The sequence below is a fragment of the Rhodamnia argentea genome, chromosome 7 (assembly GCF_020921035.1).
Source record: "Rhodamnia argentea isolate NSW1041297 chromosome 7, ASM2092103v1, whole genome shotgun sequence".
Taxonomy (NCBI): Eukaryota; Viridiplantae; Streptophyta; class Magnoliopsida; order Myrtales; family Myrtaceae; genus Rhodamnia; species Rhodamnia argentea.
This window is the reverse complement of record NC_063156.1, coordinates 13,926,165-13,944,903: the sequence shown is the minus strand read 5'-3', so window position 1 is coordinate 13,944,903 and position 18,739 is coordinate 13,926,165. Positions and strand designations below refer to the sequence as shown.

The window sequence follows — 18,739 nt, the reverse complement described above, 5'->3', positions numbered from 1 at the left end:
CTTTAGGGCATGGAGGTTGTCGTTTAATGTTTTGCATACAGAGGTCGAGCGAGCCGGTCATGAGGCCTTTGCTCCAGATACCTCGATTCAAGCCCATTGCTTTGTTTGACCGTAGGAATACAGAATCTAGAATTATCTATACTCTGTACTCATTTTGTCTAGATATTATTTCCTGTACAATTAATAAGATGCAACCCTACAATGTATCTTCCAACATGCCACTGAATTTGCTTTCCTAATCTTATGCACGAATATTCCGTTGACCGGAAAGTGTTTTTGGTCGGCCAGTTATTTTCGGCAAACCGGCGGGGTGAAAGTCTGGAAAAATAATTGCCGGAAAACACTTTTTCTCCTGCAAGCGCACCCTAAAATTGTTGTGAAAGATGTGATTAGACTGTTCGCTCGTTGTACCTCAGAGATTACCCTCGTGATCTCCATCCTGACCTCCTCAATTTCTATGCCAGCAAAGTACCATACACTGAAGAAGACATTGAAGCACCAAATGAGGTGAAGAGGACTTTCCTTTCAAAGTCTTAAACCATTCTCAATTTACTCTAACTGCATGTTCAGCACAGCTCTTTGAACAGCAGGAAATATAATGATCCATACATTGGTAAAAAAATTCAATGCCGGATACTTTGAACCCACACAAGACTCTGCTGCATTAATAATGTTCTCCTAGACAACTTCAATACAGCTCAAAAAAGGCTCTACCTTCTTTGGAAATTGAGGAACTTGATCCCATATGCAAAGACGAAGAAGGAGAGGAGGACCCAAAAGATGTGAGCAACCGCTACAGCTGGAAGGAAGTCGTGGTCGAAACCGAGTTTGTCTTTCAAGAGCACCTTCAAATTCATGTCCACGGCTCCCGGGATCATGAGTTTGGAATCCTTGTCTCCCAGTTGAGAGGTCACGAGGCCGTAGAGGGTCCAAGCCACCGGACAGGCCCAGTAATACCACCTCCACCAGACAGGGATTTGCTGTGATATTGTTGGAGAAAAAGAGTGGGTCATGACAATGAAGATCAAAGGAAGGAACAACTGGGAATCGAAAGCATTGATGCAATCTGGATCATCCCAAGACAAACTACGTTGTGCCCCAACACTAGTTCAAGCTCTAATGAATTTGACGATGCAGATAATGCTGCAAAAGTTCTCACTTAATTTTTTTCACGGGGCAAATTCTTGGTGGTCATAATCCAGACTGCAAGTATTTTCTTTTTGTTTCCCAATGCAGATGCTCAATCAAAATTGTCATGGAGTGAAGTATGAACTTTGAGATCACTCACCGGCCTAGGAATGAGAAAACCAGAGAACAAGTTCCAGAAACTCAGGAAGAAAGACAAGGCAATGGCTGCAATTTGATGCCCTGGAGTAAGCGCCACAGACATCATGCCAAACATAGTGAAGTAGACGAAGCACATTAGTATGTAGTAGTAGAACCACAAGAATTTTCCTGCCCGCCACTCAAACCCGATCATGGAGTAAAGGAGCAGAGTGTAAACAACAGCCTGAATTGCGACATATATTGTTTCGATCGCCACCTGAAATAATAGTCATGAGCTTATAAGCATCCAATAGTGCTTAAGGGCGTGCTATGTCCCAACAATAAATAGCAGCATCATCAGGAAACACAATTTGTTCACCAAGCATCTTGTCCACATTTTGTTACCTGGGCAAATGCATAAGGCAGTTCAGAGTACATTCCAGCTGCCCTTTCCCGGTAAAAAACTGTTCTCTCGATAGCAACAACTGGCTGAACATTAGTAGCGTTGGATGCTCCGAGAAAAATAATGGCAGCATACAGTGCCCCCAAAAGATTCATCACATCTTGCAGTTGAGTTCTGTTCATTCAACAAGTTGGTTTGCTTCTAATATTAGCAAGATCTAAATCAATCACTACAAGCACTGCAGAATTTACTAATGTGGGCTAGAAAGAAGGGGGAAAAAGCGGGACATGCTCATATAATACGGGCAAGAATTTTTACATTTGTTGCCCCTTGTTCCAGAATATGAGGCCAAACAAAACGCCGATTACTATGGTCATGAAGAACCGCAGGGCATTGTACTGAGGGTTTCTCCAGTAAGACCAGTGTTGCTTCCAGAAACAAGCTTTGCACTGCGTGAGAAAAGGTTGCGAGTATTTGGTGGGGAAGTAGAGATCTTTGGAGCCTGGGACCGGGGTGCTCAATTCTTTAATGAGTTCCTGATTCCTCCTGAAGTTGAAGATAAATGAAGCAAGTGATTCTGCCAGCTTTTGTTAGAAAATAAGTTATTGTGAGATGATCATGGTAAAATTAGCTTAGAAAATTACTGATAAAGCGAGGAGTTTGAGTAGATTCCTGCAAAATCCATTCCTAGTTGAGCCTCGACTTGTAGAGCAGTGATTTCGAGCATCCAAGTGGCAGGATTATAACCGTCCCTGATCTTAGGAACGCCCGGGACAGCCTGCTTTTCAGTTTCAGATGTTAGCTCTTCATGCAAACAAGATGTGCCTCAAAGTTAAACGAAATGCCGGTTTCAAATTCAGCCAGAAAGTATTTGAAGAACGTCATTAAATGCTCAACGTGATGCTTAGTGGAATTATGAAGCAGCATGCTAGGGCGCTATACTATACTGCTTAGAAAGGCGAAAGGGCTCACTTCAAAGTATTCTATGAGCTTGTGAGAATGGTGACCAAGAGGTCCGGCATAAATCACTTGCCCTCCTCTTTTCATTAAAAGTAACTGCGATCAGAAAAAGATGTCATCAGTACACGAGCTACATTAGTTGAAAAGAAGAAAGTGCATGAAAAGCATCTAGAGGACTTGAAATCGTGATCTGAACCTCATCAAAAGCTTCAAATATATCGATGCTCGGCTGGTGAATGGTGCACACCACAGTCCTCCCTGTATCCACTGTATTCCTCACGGTACGCATAACAATAGCAGCGGCTCTAGCATCGAGGCCAGAGGTAGGTTCATCCATGAAGATGATAGATGGGTTGGCAACTAGCTCTACAGCTATAGTGAGCCTCTTTCTTTGTTCTGTTGAAAGACCATGGACCCCCGGCAGCCCAACCAGTGCATTACTTAGTGGGTTCAGTTCCACCAGCTCCATTACTTCTTCAACAAACATCTATGGCATGTTTATGAAAGAGAAGATCATAGCGCATCATTGGAAGCTATTAGTCTTAGATTTTTTATTTTTTTTAATTGTCTAGCCGGTGCAGAGAAAGCAACGGGCGAAAGGTCAAGAAGAGTTGATGTTAGAAGCGCAAACACGTACCTTACGTGTCTCTGTGCTGATATCTGAGGATAGGCGAAGCCAAGCTGAGAAAAGGACAGATTCATAAACAGTAACATTTGGTGAATGAATGTCATTCTGCTCACAGTAACCACTGACTCGAGCAAATGTGGCCTGGTTTTTGGGATATCCCGAAATGCTGATACTTCCTTCAATGCAGCCACCAGTCTTTCTCCCTGCTAGGACGTCCATTAGGGTCGTTTTGCCTGCGCCACTAACGCCTACTATTGCTGTTAGTACGCCTGGCCTAAAAGCACCACTAACATCTCTCAGCAGCTGGAGACGATCTTCTTCGATTCCTTGTTTCTTCATTTCCTGTCGTACAAGGCACGTGTAACTTCTACAGCTAGATCTCACACTCAGAGAAGTTATGTAAAGAAGAGTAGTTTGATCCAGAAAAATTCATACGTAAATGAAATCGCTCGGTAGGACATTACAAGCTGTGACATTCGATATGACATCAAACCGGACAGAACTTTGTAATTGCCTACAGGCTATCAGACTAACATACAGTTGCGGAGAAATTGACCAGAACAGAGGATGCACATATTCCATTCATAAAGAAGATTAGAATGGGAGGAAAAACTTGCTTTGAGAGAGGAATGTTCGAAATGAGCGACTTACAGCTGGCATTTTGACGTAGTAATTCACATGACTGAATGCAAGGGAAAGGGGTTGGAAGGGCAGGACCATTCCTCTTTGCAGCACATTCTCCGAGTCAGCAACAAATTCTGAAGTGCTTTTAACTGCCATAGCGAGTAGGGCTTCAGCTATTCACAGAACTAGAACAATAGTATGTAGTTGATGCACTTGATATGACTAAGACACCATGGTACAATGATTCTTTTGGTGCAACTATGAATGCATCTCGTAGATAACAAAAACGCGAACAGATGGAATATGACATTCTCCCATTTCGTTGGCAAAATTGCAGCAATGGGAAATCACAAGTGATATTTTATATCCATAATCAAACCTTCTGTTTTCTGCTTATCACTCTTTGCCTTCTTAGCTTCATCTTCATCCGGCACGACAGTTTTAGAATCACCCAAAGCTGAAATTCGTAAACAAAGAAAAAGGGTTGTTAACACTGATTTTGTTTCCACAAGGAAATCACGGGTGAAAATTCAAACTTATTTGACTTACGATTCAACCAGGTGAGCGCGGCAATAAATAAGATGTTGAAAAGGAGGGAAAATCCAAATAGCGCTCCAATACAGATCCAATACCAATAATCATCCACAAAGAAGCCCCTAGACTTGAGGAGGACTTTGCCGACCGTCGGTTCATTGATCCTAGGATCCAAGTTAGGCTGCAATAAGAGAACACAGACAGTCATCATACGATGTTCGACCATGCATTAGCATAAAATTTTGCGGCTTGCCAAGTTGATAACCGGTTATCAGGTGGAAAGCGACCCCGAACAATATCAGTTAACAAGAACATAACCAATGCAATATGTTACCGCACTCCATCTTTTATCAAGGAATTCATTCATGACTATGGCATTCTGTCCATACATCATGGGGGAAACATAGTAACCCCATATCATCCATGGCTTAATGTCATCTGCAAGCATTATGGGAAGTAGAAAATTCAGTAGTTGTTCCGATATTTTAGATCAGCAACAGAAAGGCAGGGAATGCAAGGAATACCACGACTTACTTCTCGAAACAATGAAGCCTCCAAGCACTAAAACCACCAACAAGGTAAAAGTACCGACAGTATTAGCGACAACTTGCGTTCTCCCAACAGCAGCAATGAACCGAAAGAGGGACAATGCCGTCTGGTGTATAGCAAAGAACGCCAAGAATTGTCGAAAGAACCTAAACGAAGAGCAAATTTGTCAGCTAAACAAGAGGCTTCAATTGTAAGGCTCTTGGTTCTTGTTTACATTTCCAGTTAGAAAGTTATATTTCTCCGAAGCAAGTTCTCAAACATCGGTCATGAGCAAGAAAGATCTTACTGAAACATAATGCCATAATTTGGAGTTCCTTTACCTAATAGCAGCAGGGGCAAATCCGATAGTGTGGTAAGTGAGAATGATCCATATCCCCGATTCAAGAAAAGACAGGGGAATCCTGAGGACCCAAATAGGTAAAGCGAATGCCCAAGCAGGATAGAACAAGAGATCTCTCTGCTTAAAGAAAACGGGAAGCCTGAAGACAGTCATTGCGAGTTCTGCCATCCCATTGAACATCACATTGACTAAACTGAAAAACAGTGCTCCCATAAACTTGCCTCCATCTTCCACTCTACCGACGGGCATTTCTGCCCTTAGGAACACGGTTAAGGCAATTAGTGACATGATTGTGATTTGCGTGGTCTTAAAGATATAGATGAACGAATTTCGCTTCGTTAGCAGCCACTCTCTGGCGAAGCATGCCTTGAACAGTTCCCAGCTTGGGAGTCCATACTTTGATGTCACTAATGCAGCTGGGTGAGCTTTGGACTTGTTGTAAGGAGCTTTAAGCTCGGATGAGAGCTGTTCTCCTATGTGAAAAGAGTTGAAGGCATGAACAAAGCCCGGAACGGAAATAAACTGGTAAGGTTGGTCCTTCCTGTACCAGTACTGTTCCTGGTCCTTCTTGGAAGTCACTTCCTGCAAGAAGTCAGCTACTCCTTTCCTCTCAGGGCACTTGAAACCCACGTACTCGAAGAACTCAAGGACTTTCTCTCGTGGACCTTGATAGACTATTTGACCCTCGGAAAGAAGGATGAGGTCGTCAAAAAGATCGAAAGTCTCGGGAGCTGGTTGCAGAAGGGAGATGACCATGGTGACATCCATGATATGAACCATCTGCCTCATGTATCTGACAATCTGAAAAGTAGTGGAACTATCCAACCCCGTTGAGATTTCGTCCATGAAAAGGGCCTTTGCTGGTCCTACCAACATCTCCCCTGCATAGTATGAGAAGAATGAATTTTTTTATGTACTTTTTGATCACGCGATATGAGCATGGCGGAAAAAATCTTTCTGTAAACTTAGAGACAACCATTACTCTATGACAATTGCAGTTACAGATTAAGCACAAGCTTATATCGTGGCAAGAGCGAACAAAATTTAAAGTAGTTAGTCCTTGAACAGGTTCAGACAGAAGGAGGTTAATGGACAGAGGGAAGTTTGGATACACCAAGATGCTTATAGGCAAAATTTGGAGAAGGGAGTTGTTCAATGTCGTCGAAAGACCGATTTCCAAACAAGAATCTACCCTTTGTGCGTACCAGTCGTTAGACGCTTCTTCTGTCCCCCAGATATACCCCTTCGCATCTCATCACCCACCAGAGTGTCCGCACAAATATCCAATCCGAGTATCTGCAATAAGAATACTCGTGAGTTTTGGGCTTTCAGAGGTAGCTTGTGGTGAAGAGCGCAAGCAACTGCCAGTAGATAAGTAACCTTGATCACATAATCAGTGACCAGACTTGCTTCTTGGCCAGCCACGGCCGTGGCTTTCATGAACGCATCAATTTCAGGATCCGGCTTTATCCCCGCCTCCTTTTCTCTCCTCGAGAGCTCAGTCAACATCTCGTATCTCGTTCCTACACCCAGGCAACGCCCTGAGAAATCTAATGTCTCCCTCACTGTCATCTCGCCATAGTGAAGATCGTGCTGACTGATGTACGCGCACGTCCTCTGAGGAACAAACTCATCCAACTCTTGACCGCAATAGGTGACTTTGCCACTCACCTGTCAAACCGAAGCCATTAGCGAATGAAAGAAGGTTTCGCTAACTGGTGCACAAAAAAGCAACAGAGTAAAACCACACCCTTAAATCCTTCTCTGGCTTGCCGGCAAGTGCTAGCAATAGTGTCGTCTTCCCTGCACCCGGCGGCCCCAGAAGCAGCGTCATCCTGACAGCAGGATCACAGGCAAAACGTACCATTTAATGGACTACAGTTTCAGGAGGATGTATCTATTCACATTGACTTGTAAGATTAATTGGGCCAGTTATAGGTGATAAATGTTCTAATTAAAAGAAACAATTACACAAGATCTACAATTCTCCGTGATGCGATTATGGTCCAAGTAGCTAACTGATGCGATAAAGTACCTCGATGGTTCAACTATGCCGCTAACATCCCGAAGTATCTGAATCTTTCTCTTTTTGGATGGTGCCAGCCGAATCAATCCAAGAACACTCTAATTTTCCATAGTTCAAGCAAAGAAAAGCAAACTGTGAGCAAAAAGGTCAACCCCCAATCCATCCAGACAGCAGAGAAGGAGTCCCTATTTTAAATGGAAGCTATAAATGGTAAAACCAAGAAATGAAAAAAACCATGTGATTCATCAACGTGATTTTAACAACTAAACTGAAGTTTAAGAATATCAAGAGCCGACTTTCTTCTCTAATTTTTCATTTTCCTAAGCTAGATCACCGAAACTTCCAAATTGTTCAACAAGAAAACATCTGGCTTTGACCAAAATGCGCGAAAAGCAAGAGCAGAGCTCAAAGTAAGAACCAAAGCTATACCTCAATAGTAGTCATGGTGGCATTAACCAGAGTTGGAAGTGCTCTGCTCCCAACATACACATCACCCTCGACTGACAAATGCTCATATCGAACTTGGATCTTCGGAATTTGGATCCCAACTCTGCAATTCACACGCCAATTAGCAAAACAACCCGGTTCATAGAAAGGCCAGAAAACTTCCAACTGCAACAACAGTAAGAAAAAAGAAGAAGATGAAACATATGAACATATGATTCAGCGAACTGAACCGACCGGTCGGTCCTGTCTCGGAGCCTCCTGAGGAACTTCTCGTTGTCCTCCTCGACCACTTTGAGAACGTTGTCCATCAACTGCTTCTTGTCCTGCATCCCAAGCTTGGTCACGTCGACCTGGCCGTGGACCACTTTCCCATCGTCGAGGACCTGCATCAGCATCCCCATTCGCAGCCGGTCGTACGTCGGGAGCCGCTCGATGGCAGCCCACCGGAGCTCCTCCTCGTCGTCCTCCCGCGGCTCGCCCCTGCTGAAGACGTCCGGCTTGCTCTGCCAGGCCTCCCGGAAGCTCGTAGACCCCCGGCTCCGGCGGCTCGACGACGCCCAGCTCCGGCGGCTGCTCGTCGACCTCACCATGTCATCAGCGACCAATGCCGACGCCATATTCGTTAACCAATTATTCTACACAAAACAAAGCTAAGGTGGCTTCAGTTCGGTTCCGGGTCTGGCTTTTTTAGCTCAACTCGAATGGCGACGAGACAAGACGGTTGGTTTCAGAGCGCCGCGTGGTGGGCAAAGAGAAGGGCATCGAAATCACGATCTTCGCTTGAGCCGTGGAGTGGAAGAGGGTCGAGGCTTCATCAGCAGAGACGCGAACTGGGAATTCAATCCCTGCAAGTCACCATGAACGCGGAGGTTCTTGTCCAGAGACAATTGGACATGCAGACTGCGATGTCTGTGATTTTATCCCAGTATGAGTGAGGTGGACGAGAGAGCTAGAGAGAGAGAGAGAAATCCAGGTGAGATGGTTCACAAGTCGAGTTTGAGATGACGAGACCCTATATGCATGCACTCGGGTTTGAAAAGAGAAGGGCAACTTTTCAGTTTCAGGACAGTCCGAAGTGAAAGTTTTCTTCCTCCAAAAGGTAATTCCGAGGCATTCGGTTGGTCCATGGAATTTATTTATTTTTTCCCTCTTTTCTCCAAACGCAAGTAAAAATTGACATGCAATGTAAATCTAACGATTCCTGACCAATATATTGCTACAACTCTTTTATAAAATTAAATTTACAAAAAACTTATATTTTTTAAATTTTTATTTATTTTTTCTTTTCTTCTTCTTTTGATGACCGGTGATGGCGATTGGTGACCGATGACAGGGACGTGAGAGAGAAGGAGAATGCGTATGAGAGAGAGAGTGAGCGATAAAAAGAATTCTTATTTCTATTTAAAAAATAATCATTTTTAAAAAAAATTGACACTTAATTGATAAAAAAAAAAGGTATCAAAGTAAACGTCGTACATAAACTTTGGCATTTCTGGTATCGTATCGCCATTAAAAATCAATATAAATGGGAAATTATAATTGGACTTCAGTAATTCAATCATGTGCCTATTAAATTCCGTTGCCATCGGTAAAATTTACCCACTTTCATTCGCTTTTCAACTTTTATCGTAGAGAAATATTTATATCGACTCTTTTACTTTGTTGAAAAAGTAAATGAAAAATTAGTCACTAAACTTAGTTATCACTAAATTTTTAATTTATTCAATGTGATCCTTGAACTATTAGTAAATGTTTAATGGCGCCCTTCAATTTGCTGAAATGACAAATTAGACATCATTTGATGACGTGAATTATTATATGCGAATTTGGGTGTTAATATACCTATCTTTTTATCCATCTACTTTAGAAAAGGAAAAAAAATAAAATTAGGACATTAACATATATGTGATTATTTGATGACATGAATAATTATATCCTTATTTGAGAGTGGATAATCTACGTGTATTTTTTTGGTCTATTGAAAGTCATATCGGCAGACATGAATAATTATATCCTTATTTGAACATTTATTAATAATATTGCACATTAGACCAAATACTTATATCCTTATTTGACGGCAGCGATGTGCAGTGTCATGTGGCGGAAGCTGCAATGTTAATTGAATATTTTACTGTGACAGTTCTTGTTGAAAAACACTTTAAATTTGGGTAATTATATTCGAGAGTTGTCAAGAAAAAAAATTATTTTTCTCTTGCACATACTTATTTAGGTTAACATGAAAAATTTGAGAATAAGATTAGAAAATGTGAAAGTCAAATTTATATTTTCTTAAATCATTAAGACTACTATACACCTTATAATGTGTCGGTTTATTCAAATTCTCATGTAAAATATGTTTTCACTCCATATTTTGTCAATCATTTGCAAAAATAAATGAACGAAAGTTTTTAATTGTCTATGAAAATGTTAAGATATAAATTGGAGTAAAAAAATATTTTTCTTTGGCTAATTATTTCAAGCGATATAAGAGATCATTTTTAGAAAAGTAATCAAATCATTTATTTTTTGCGAAACAAATGGAGCCTTAAAACTACGGTGAAAATTGGTGATTTCTTAGGAAAAAATTTCGAAATAGAATTTGGAGTGAACTTAAAATTGGGGATTTTTCAGGGAATTGTGACCCCTCCTTTTCTTGTTAAAGTAGTTTTAGACACTTGCGTATGAATATATATTAAAAAAAAATGAGAATGCCATAGGTTGAGACACTGGTAGACATAGGAATCGCTAATTATTGTTGGTCTTAGTTTGACCTTTTCATAAGATTTTGGATGTTGATGATAGAAATTAAGTTTTGATTCAAAACAATGAAAAAAAAAAAAAAAAACATCACAAGTGTCATAATATTTTTACGACGCTCACTTGAGTGGTGTAATGTTTTTCTTTTTTACAATCACTTGAGTGACATAATTTCTTACTACATTCATTTGAGTACCACGACTTTTTAATCGATCATATGCCATAAATTTTCAATTGATCACTTGAGTACCATATCTATAAAAAAATGCTCACCAAAAATGCCATGTCAAATACATTAAAAGTTATGGGACTCAAACGTGCTCATTTTTTTTATTAGAATTCATGGCACTCAAGTGAATGAAAAAAGAAAGTCATGTAATTTCTCTAAAAGGATGCAATCAATTGGTCCTTCTCAAAAACTAAATGAACAAAGCCTTTATAATTTCGTAAATCATCTAGTGTCGACATGAATAATCAAATTTTTGATCGGGACGGAGTAGACACGGCCAACTTGAACCGGCGGCTCGGAACCGACCCGTTGACCGGCCCGGAACCCGCCCTCAAGGGCCGGTTCTGTTTCTAAATTTTTGAAACCGGCCCGGAACCGCCGGTTCGGGGCCGATTCCAACCCGTTTAAAAAAAAAAAGAAAAAAGGGAGGCCGGGGGGAAAAGAGTCGTTGGGTTCGGGAACCGGCGGTTCCGAACCGGAACTGGAACCATAACAAGCCCCTTCAAGGGCTGGTTCCGGTTCCACCTTTTTGTGGAATCGGAACTGCCGGTTCCTGAACCGGAACCGGCGATTCGGCCGAACTGGCCATCTCTAGGATGGAGTAATGGAATTAAGTGGCTGCGATGCGAAAGCAGATCGGAACTACCTTTCTAAGTGTCTTAACTCCTGAAATGACTAAACTTCACCTAAATCCTATGGCTCAATAAGCATGAGGGTTTGTAACATTAATATCTCCAACGAGGAAAAGGCAATTTGAACTAATGCAATCAATGCGATAGCCATTTTGCAGTCTTTCTGGGTGGTTGGAGCGTAGATGGGCCGTTGGAGGCTCATCCCTGTCGAAGCCGACAACTTGGAAATCAATGACGAACCGTAATCTTTTATCACATTTTACTAACTTCGAGCTCTCCGTTCATCAACAAGCTGAGATTCTTTAAATGTGAAGGGGGATGCTGGTGTTGCCAGACCCAAGTTTTTAACGAAGGACACGTTGGCCATCACTCTCGACCGCATTATCTTCATATAGGAGCTCGACCAGACAGCTAAATTGTATCGATCTCCTCTTTTTACTTTTCTACCACAAGCTGAACTGCATTTAAGAACATCCAGTGCCATGTGATGTTCATAAAGAAACTCATCTGCCATTTTAGGCACCTAAAGATGGGAATACTGAAAGAGAAAGGTTTTGGTTTTGAGCATGAGGAGAGCCCAAACTGATGTAAAAGTAGGCGGAGTCATCGCCTGTAGCAGACTGAAAAAAATTTATGAGATGTGGTTTCCGTGGCGAGGTGTTCATTATTATGGCCGATTATTCATCTCGGGAAGAGACAAAATCTGGTGGTGCCAGAACGATCGTTCTACGTGGGGGGCAGAGAACTCTTCACGAGAGGCTTTCTACATGCACGGGGACCAGCTGCCACGTTTCGTCAAACGAACCGGTGGACAGATGGCGGACTGCTACGAAATTGATCAGGGCTCACCTCGACATGGTTAATTCGACTACTTCTTTTCGGGATTATCCATCTGGAATTAGACAGGCTACTGTCAATCGCCTCGAGTATCTTTCGGCTAACCTAGTCCCTTCCGTCTTTCGAGAATAATGAAGGAGAGTACAGAAACATTCACATGTTATTTATCGATTACGCTTTTGAGCTTGATTTGATGCCCTTACTCACCCTCCGTGGACGAACCTTAGAGGGACCCTTAAGTTCTCGTGACACTGAATTCTCACAAATGTTTTGATTACTCGAACCAACATTCTAGCTTTCGCTTCATCCACCCCTGCTCTCATGACTGCTTCCCTGTAAGCCGTACTGCTCCTCTATTTATATATTTTATAGGCTTGTTCATCTTTGGCGAGCGCTCCATTAGTTGGTAAGTTGTACCAAACCACCAAAAGAAGTAAAGGAACGCTATTGCTATTAATTGTGAAATATCTTCCAAGTTCCAAGTTCGTTGCACGCAACGGGTGAAGTTGAAATTTCCAAATTTTATTTGTGAGTGTTTTAGATTTCCACAATGTCGAGCATGTAGTGCTTAAGTACATAATTGGGCGCTCCATTTATTTTACAGAAAATGAAAGATTTGAAAAATGTTTTTTTAAAAACAATTGCTTGTATCGAGATAAGAATAAAGCGGAGAATGTAGTTGTGGAATTTCTGTGTGTATTTCAATGTCTATACAGGAGCTAGGGCTTTACAGAATAGTTATCTTAGCAACACAATATTCAATTATCAATTAGAATTGATCATTTAGATCTTGAAAGTGCCCAGGTGGATGTGACTTAGTAAATACATCAGCAATTTGATTAGCCAATGAAGTGGAGACAAGATGAACGGTGCTATGAAGCGCATGAGAGCGTATGTAATGGCAATCCATTTCAATATACATGGTGCGCTCATGGAAAACTATCATTATGTGTTATTTGGATAGCACTGTAGTTGTCGCTATAAATTACCACTCCACCGTTATGATCGACACCCATGTTCTCTAGTAACCATTGTAACCACAATGATTTTGCTGTTGTATCCGTAAGATCACGATATTCTCCTTCCGTACTAGATTGAGCCACAACATTCTGTTTCTTACTATGCCATGAGATAAGTGAGTTACATAGAAAGAAGCAGTAGCCAATAGTGGAGCAACGACCATGAGGGTCCCCTGCCTAGTCAGCATCAGAATAAGCCTTTAACTCTAAGGTAGATTGAGCAGAGAAGTAAAGGCCATGAAATAAGGTGCCCTTGAGGAAACTGATGGAGATATTTTGTGTCGAAAATAGCCAATGTAAGGCATCGGAAAAGTAATTACAAACGATAGGTTCCGGTGGTGCGAAGACTATGGTCGGGCGGCCTTTGTGGCTGGCATCGTGGCGTCACCTTGGAGAATTGTTAGGAACATATGCTTGGCTCTGATACCAAGATAAGAATAAACCAAAAAATGTTATTGTGGATCTCTATGTGTATTACTATGTCTATGCAGATGCCTATTTATAGGCTTTACAAAACAGCTACCTATAATAGCATAATATTGCAATATCAATAACAATCGATCATGATTATGATTATGATAGACACAAAATAGAGATATATATATATATATATATATATAACATAATTCTAACATGCTAATATGTCGCTTGAAATAATTAGTCAATAAAGTATATTTTCATGATCGACAACAATTTGTGCAAACGATGAAAATATTTTTTATTCATTCTTCTTAAAAGGCAATACAAACGATCATTTTTAGGAAAATATTTTTAAAATCCTTCATTTTTTTCACGAAAGAAATACAGCCAAAAACTCAAAAACCAACTTCAATTTCAACACTTATGCCACTTGACATACTCACTTTTCAAATTTTTAATTTGCACCTTTAGATAAAACTCCTTTTTGCTACTTTTCAGCAAGAAAACAAACCACCCCTAAAAGCTTCATTTTATTGCGCTTTCATTTGTGCATCTCCCGAAATTCTTTTGCAAAAATAGTGAATCGCTACATTATGGTACTCTCTAGTTTTCATTTTTATGCCGAAACGCTATACTAAGGTTGGCTCTACCAAAGTTACGTAGTCAAGTCATCACATGTGGAAAGTAACAAGAACAACAAGTGAAATTATAAAAACTACAGTTTGTATGATATAAAAAATTGGGGATGGGGTGACGGAGGCCCCCGCTTCCCTCTCCCTTCGAGTTGGAGTTTCCTAATTCGGCTAATAATGTGCGTGTTTGCGTGGAGAGAGATTTGTTTTACATATATACATCATGTTTAAGTTCGAAAGATGCATTCCATATATACATCATATAGTTAATCAACATTTAGTCGTAGGAAAAAAGTATCAAAGAGTCCTAAACCTATTGCATTGGTACCAATTCAGTCCTAAACTTTTCAATTGGACTAATTTAATCATAAACCTTTTGAAATTATACCAATTTAGTCCATCCGATCAATTTAGGCTAGCAATCTCGGATGTGGACCTTGGACGTCCTATGTATCACAACCGGTACTGATGTGAACGAATTATATTGTTTTTAATTTTTTCCTAATTTTTTGGCTTCTTTTTGTTTTATTTTAGTTTTTTTTTTTTATGTGGCAGGCAAGGGTCGTGGCCTTGCCCAAGCCACGAGGCTTGTTGGCCCTTGCCTACGGCCGATGATGGCTTGGCGAGGGCCGGCCACAATGAAAAAAAAGAAGCGAAAAACAAAAGAAAAATAATAAAAACTACATAAATCCATAAAAATTAAAAAAAGTATAAATATTTTCATGTTTGATGCTCGGTATCAAAGTCAGCGATTTCCGATCAAAATTGGTCGGATGGACCGAATTGATACAAATGCAAAAAGTTTAAGGCTAAATTAGTCCAAGATTAAATTGGTTTAAATGTAATAGGTTTATGACGTTTTTGCTACTTTTCCTTTCGGTTGCATGTTTGATATAGAATGTACATTTATACATATGGATGTCGCTAGTTGACATTCTGGCAGTAGCGTCGATTATTTCTGACACACGATCTCTCAATCAATGAGTACTTTATACAAAACACGTGGTGATATTATCACGTCCCGATCCTCGGGTACGCAATATCCCTACCAATCCGCCTCAGGTAATTAAGGATCACGTCCTAGGCACGTCATCGACCCAGTCATTTTTATCTTCTTATTAAGCATATGTGGAAACGATTAACTCCCAAACCAACAACACTAAACAGGGATAGGAAAGCAGGATACTCAAGAATCACCAACAATAAAAGTCTATTTCATTTATGGCTATTTGTCAACCCTATTAAGTACATTTATACACCCAGGCCCTACTTCAGGGCTACTTCTTACCACCCTCAAAATACTAGGGCGGGGTTCACGTTACTACCGTGATCGCTTTCGGACCTCGATCTGGCGGGCTAATGGATTATTGATCGAGCCTTCGACCTCAGCATGAGAAGGCTTCGGGCTTTTGTCGGCGCGGACCCTCCCAAGCCTATATCAAATCGCGGCGGGAGTAAAGTTCTTTTTGAATTTTTCGATGATAAGAGTCGATCGAGTTCGACCTTAGTGTGGTCGTGGTGGCATGTGCAATGTGTGCATACATTTAGAGTCGCCACCGGTCCTTCTTGGAAAGTGGATCGGAAAACCTCACTAAACGATTGGAAGAGATCGTTCAATTCTACGGAACTAGAGATTTGGGTTTGGGGACTTGATTACGTCGATGTCATTACCAACACCCTTTTGGTACCTAATGGGAGTGATTTTCCTAATTAAGATTTCATATAGGCGCGATTTTCGATTGAGGTGAGTTGGATCGGGGATTTTCCTGCAGATCGGAAGACTAATCCTATCAATCACAGTCAATGCATAATCAAGTGCATGAATAAGGCACATCAATTCCAAACAAGGGCATCTGAGTATAGCCCTAAAGGATTAGAAAATATATAATTATGGGCCAAGGGCAATTTTGAAAAAATTTGGAGATGATTAGCTAGAAGGGTGAAATTGTCATTTTTTGAAAGATCAAGGGTCAAAATACCCAAAATAAGTCATGGCCAGTTGATTGTAACTATTTTCTATTTTTTGAGATGTTTTGGAATTTTTTTCGGGACAATTTGCCAAAAGGGCAAAATCGTCATTTTTTGGAAGGTTCGAGGGTCAAAATACCCAAAATAAGTCATGGCCAGTTGATTGTGGCCATTTCCTATTTTTTTTTTGGGATTTTTTTGGGATTTTTCTGAATTCCTCCAAATTTCTTTGAATTTTTTTTTTATGATTTTTCCCATTTTTATTGAATTTTTTTATTTTCTGATTTTTTTTTATTATTCAATAATCCAAATTAAAATAATTTTCTGGACCGGGTCAACCTGGCCTGCGTCTCTTGAGTGCCTGGCTTGACCTTAAGGGTCGGACCGATCTAAAACGACGTAGTTTTAGGGTTTTGCAAATTTTTTATATTTTTTAATCCATTTTCGAATTATCCAAAAATTACCATCGGACGCTCTAGGATGTACCACGTGGCTTTTCCTGGTGCGTCCAATCCTGATTTAATTAATTCTGAAAATAAAACCCTCATTGGACGGCTCCAAATGTGACACTTGGCACAGTCGTGATCGTCTAATTGACATTTTTATTATTTTCGAAAATCCATTTTATAATTAAGGAAAACATTTTAATAATTTGCAAAATGCCGGATTACGACAAGTGGCGTATCCACGGCCGTCTGATCCGGCGCTGGCGATTTTCGTTGGCGCCTCGCCGGAACTTAGGTTCCGACATCGCAAAGTCACCGAAAGACTGCAATTTCGACACCATTTCGATTCCTCATCAACCGCTCATTCATATACGACCATCTCATGGCTAAAAGGCACCTCAAACGCGTAGAAACCAACCGGCACAGAGGTGATTCCGGTGAGTTTCTTTTTTTGAAATTTTTTTTTTGCGAAACTTGGTCCCAAACGTCCAGACAACATCCAATGAGGGCGAAAGAGACTTACCTGAGCTCATTTTGAGCTTGGGGAGCGTTGGTAGCAGCAGCCCGAGCTCTCGGCTCAAACCAAAGTTGATGAAGGTCGGGTCGTCATTTTCAGCGCGAATGGATGCAAGACAAAGATTAAGGGACGCTTAGAGTCGGTTCTAAATCACGGTAGACGCGAGCAACACATACAAAGGGGTCGGGAATGGCGCAAACCAAAACTAACACCCACGCGGCTCGGGAGGCATTTTGTCGAACAGGTTATATGCGTTCAGAAAAAACGACATCCGAGCCAAAAACATGGCATCCTCGACAAAACTGAGACAAACCAACATCGAGATATACCCATAGTGATCAAAGACAAGGTCGACACACATGTGGTTTGACTCGGTTTGGTCTTTGACCAAACCGAACCACACCCACAGTGCACGCTAAAATAGGGGATATGATGCTTGGGAGTGTACTGACCTGTATGGTGTCACCTGCGGCGCTGAAGGCTTCGGCAACGGCGTGTCAGTCGTCTGGCAGCACGATGAGGCTTGTTCAGGTATCGACCTCGCTCAACTCTCTCCCCTACAGTCTACACTTACTCTCGGGTGCAGATGCCCTGTTTTTTTTTGCAACCGGAGCTCTGGCCGAGCTCCCCCACCTCTCTCTCTCTCTCTCTCGTTCTCTCGATGCTTTTTTCTTTTCAATATTCGTGTCTGTCAAAAAAATGCCCGCTCCTCCCCTGCCAGCTCCCTCTCTTTCTCATCCGTACCCTTCCCCGACATTCCCCTAACGGCCGTCCTTTTCTCACGATCACTAGGCGCCAGCTCACTCCCTCCGTACGGGACGTCATGTGCACTAAAGGAAAAAGCCACGATTTGAAATCGACGTCGCGTGGGTGTAGCAGATGGGAGGAAAACATGCGGAAGAAATGCAATGCTGAGAGCGGCAATTGCAGACCCGGATCAGTCGGGTCGGGTTGGGTCTGACCCGGAAGATCCGGATTGGTCAAATTGGGAAATTGGGGATCCAATTTGATGATTTTTCACAAAATTGAGGGAAAATTGGATTTCCCAATGCATTTTCTATGAACAATGGGCATTTTTGTGAATTATAAGCTTGATTTTCAGTAAAAACCCCAAATTGAAAGCTTGACCCAAAAATGATTTTGGCGTGGTTCAAAGCCTAAATGACCAAATTAGTCCAAATCAAGGCCACCATTGGATTTGGAGGGACGAGAAATTTAGGGTGGGAGGTCTGGATTTTCATGGGTATTGCTTGAAAAAATTTAATTTCATTTAGAACGAAGCCGATGACTAAATTGTATCATTTTTGTGCAATTAAGCCCTTTATGTCAAAATTGGAGAATTTAGAGGGCAAATTGACCTAATTGTACTTCAAGGCTCTAGATATCAAAGTCATGGCTTATGAAAAGTGAAAAGTGAAAATTAAAAGACTCGAAGAGGAATTTTTATGCTCGATTCAGGTTTATGTTTGTGAAGGAACATAGTGACTCAAGTCTAATTTTTGAAG

General features: G+C 41.2%; 1 protein-coding gene across 2 annotated transcripts; it reads right to left on the bottom strand.

Annotated features, from left to right (window-relative positions):
• Window positions 1-627: 627 nt before the first annotated feature.
• LOC115743565 (pleiotropic drug resistance protein 2-like) lies at window positions 628-8,796 on the bottom strand. 2 transcript variants are annotated; one of them, XM_030678406.2, is made up of 20 exons: window positions 8,012-8,796; window positions 7,760-7,880; window positions 7,340-7,428; window positions 7,055-7,139; window positions 6,685-6,975; window positions 6,510-6,600; window positions 5,285-6,185; window positions 4,950-5,110; window positions 4,750-4,853; window positions 4,431-4,596; window positions 4,260-4,338; window positions 3,909-4,044; window positions 3,267-3,599; window positions 2,826-3,116; window positions 2,642-2,725; window positions 2,314-2,447; window positions 1,988-2,215; window positions 1,672-1,843; window positions 1,289-1,543; window positions 628-980 (listed from the first exon to the last, which is right to left on the bottom strand). In XM_030678406.2, the coding sequence occupies exons 1-20, from the start codon at window positions 8,392-8,394 to the stop codon at window positions 711-713; spliced, it is 4,374 nt and encodes a 1,457-aa protein (XP_030534266.1). In that variant the 5' UTR covers window positions 8,395-8,796; the 3' UTR covers window positions 628-710. The 2 variants fall into 2 exon arrangements, with proteins under 2 accessions (XP_030534266.1, XP_048137919.1); XM_048281962.1 differs by lacking the exons at window positions 7,760-7,880; window positions 8,012-8,796 and having other exon boundaries at window positions 7,055-7,239; window positions 7,280-7,390.
• Between the last annotated feature and the right edge of the window lie 9,943 nt (window positions 8,797-18,739).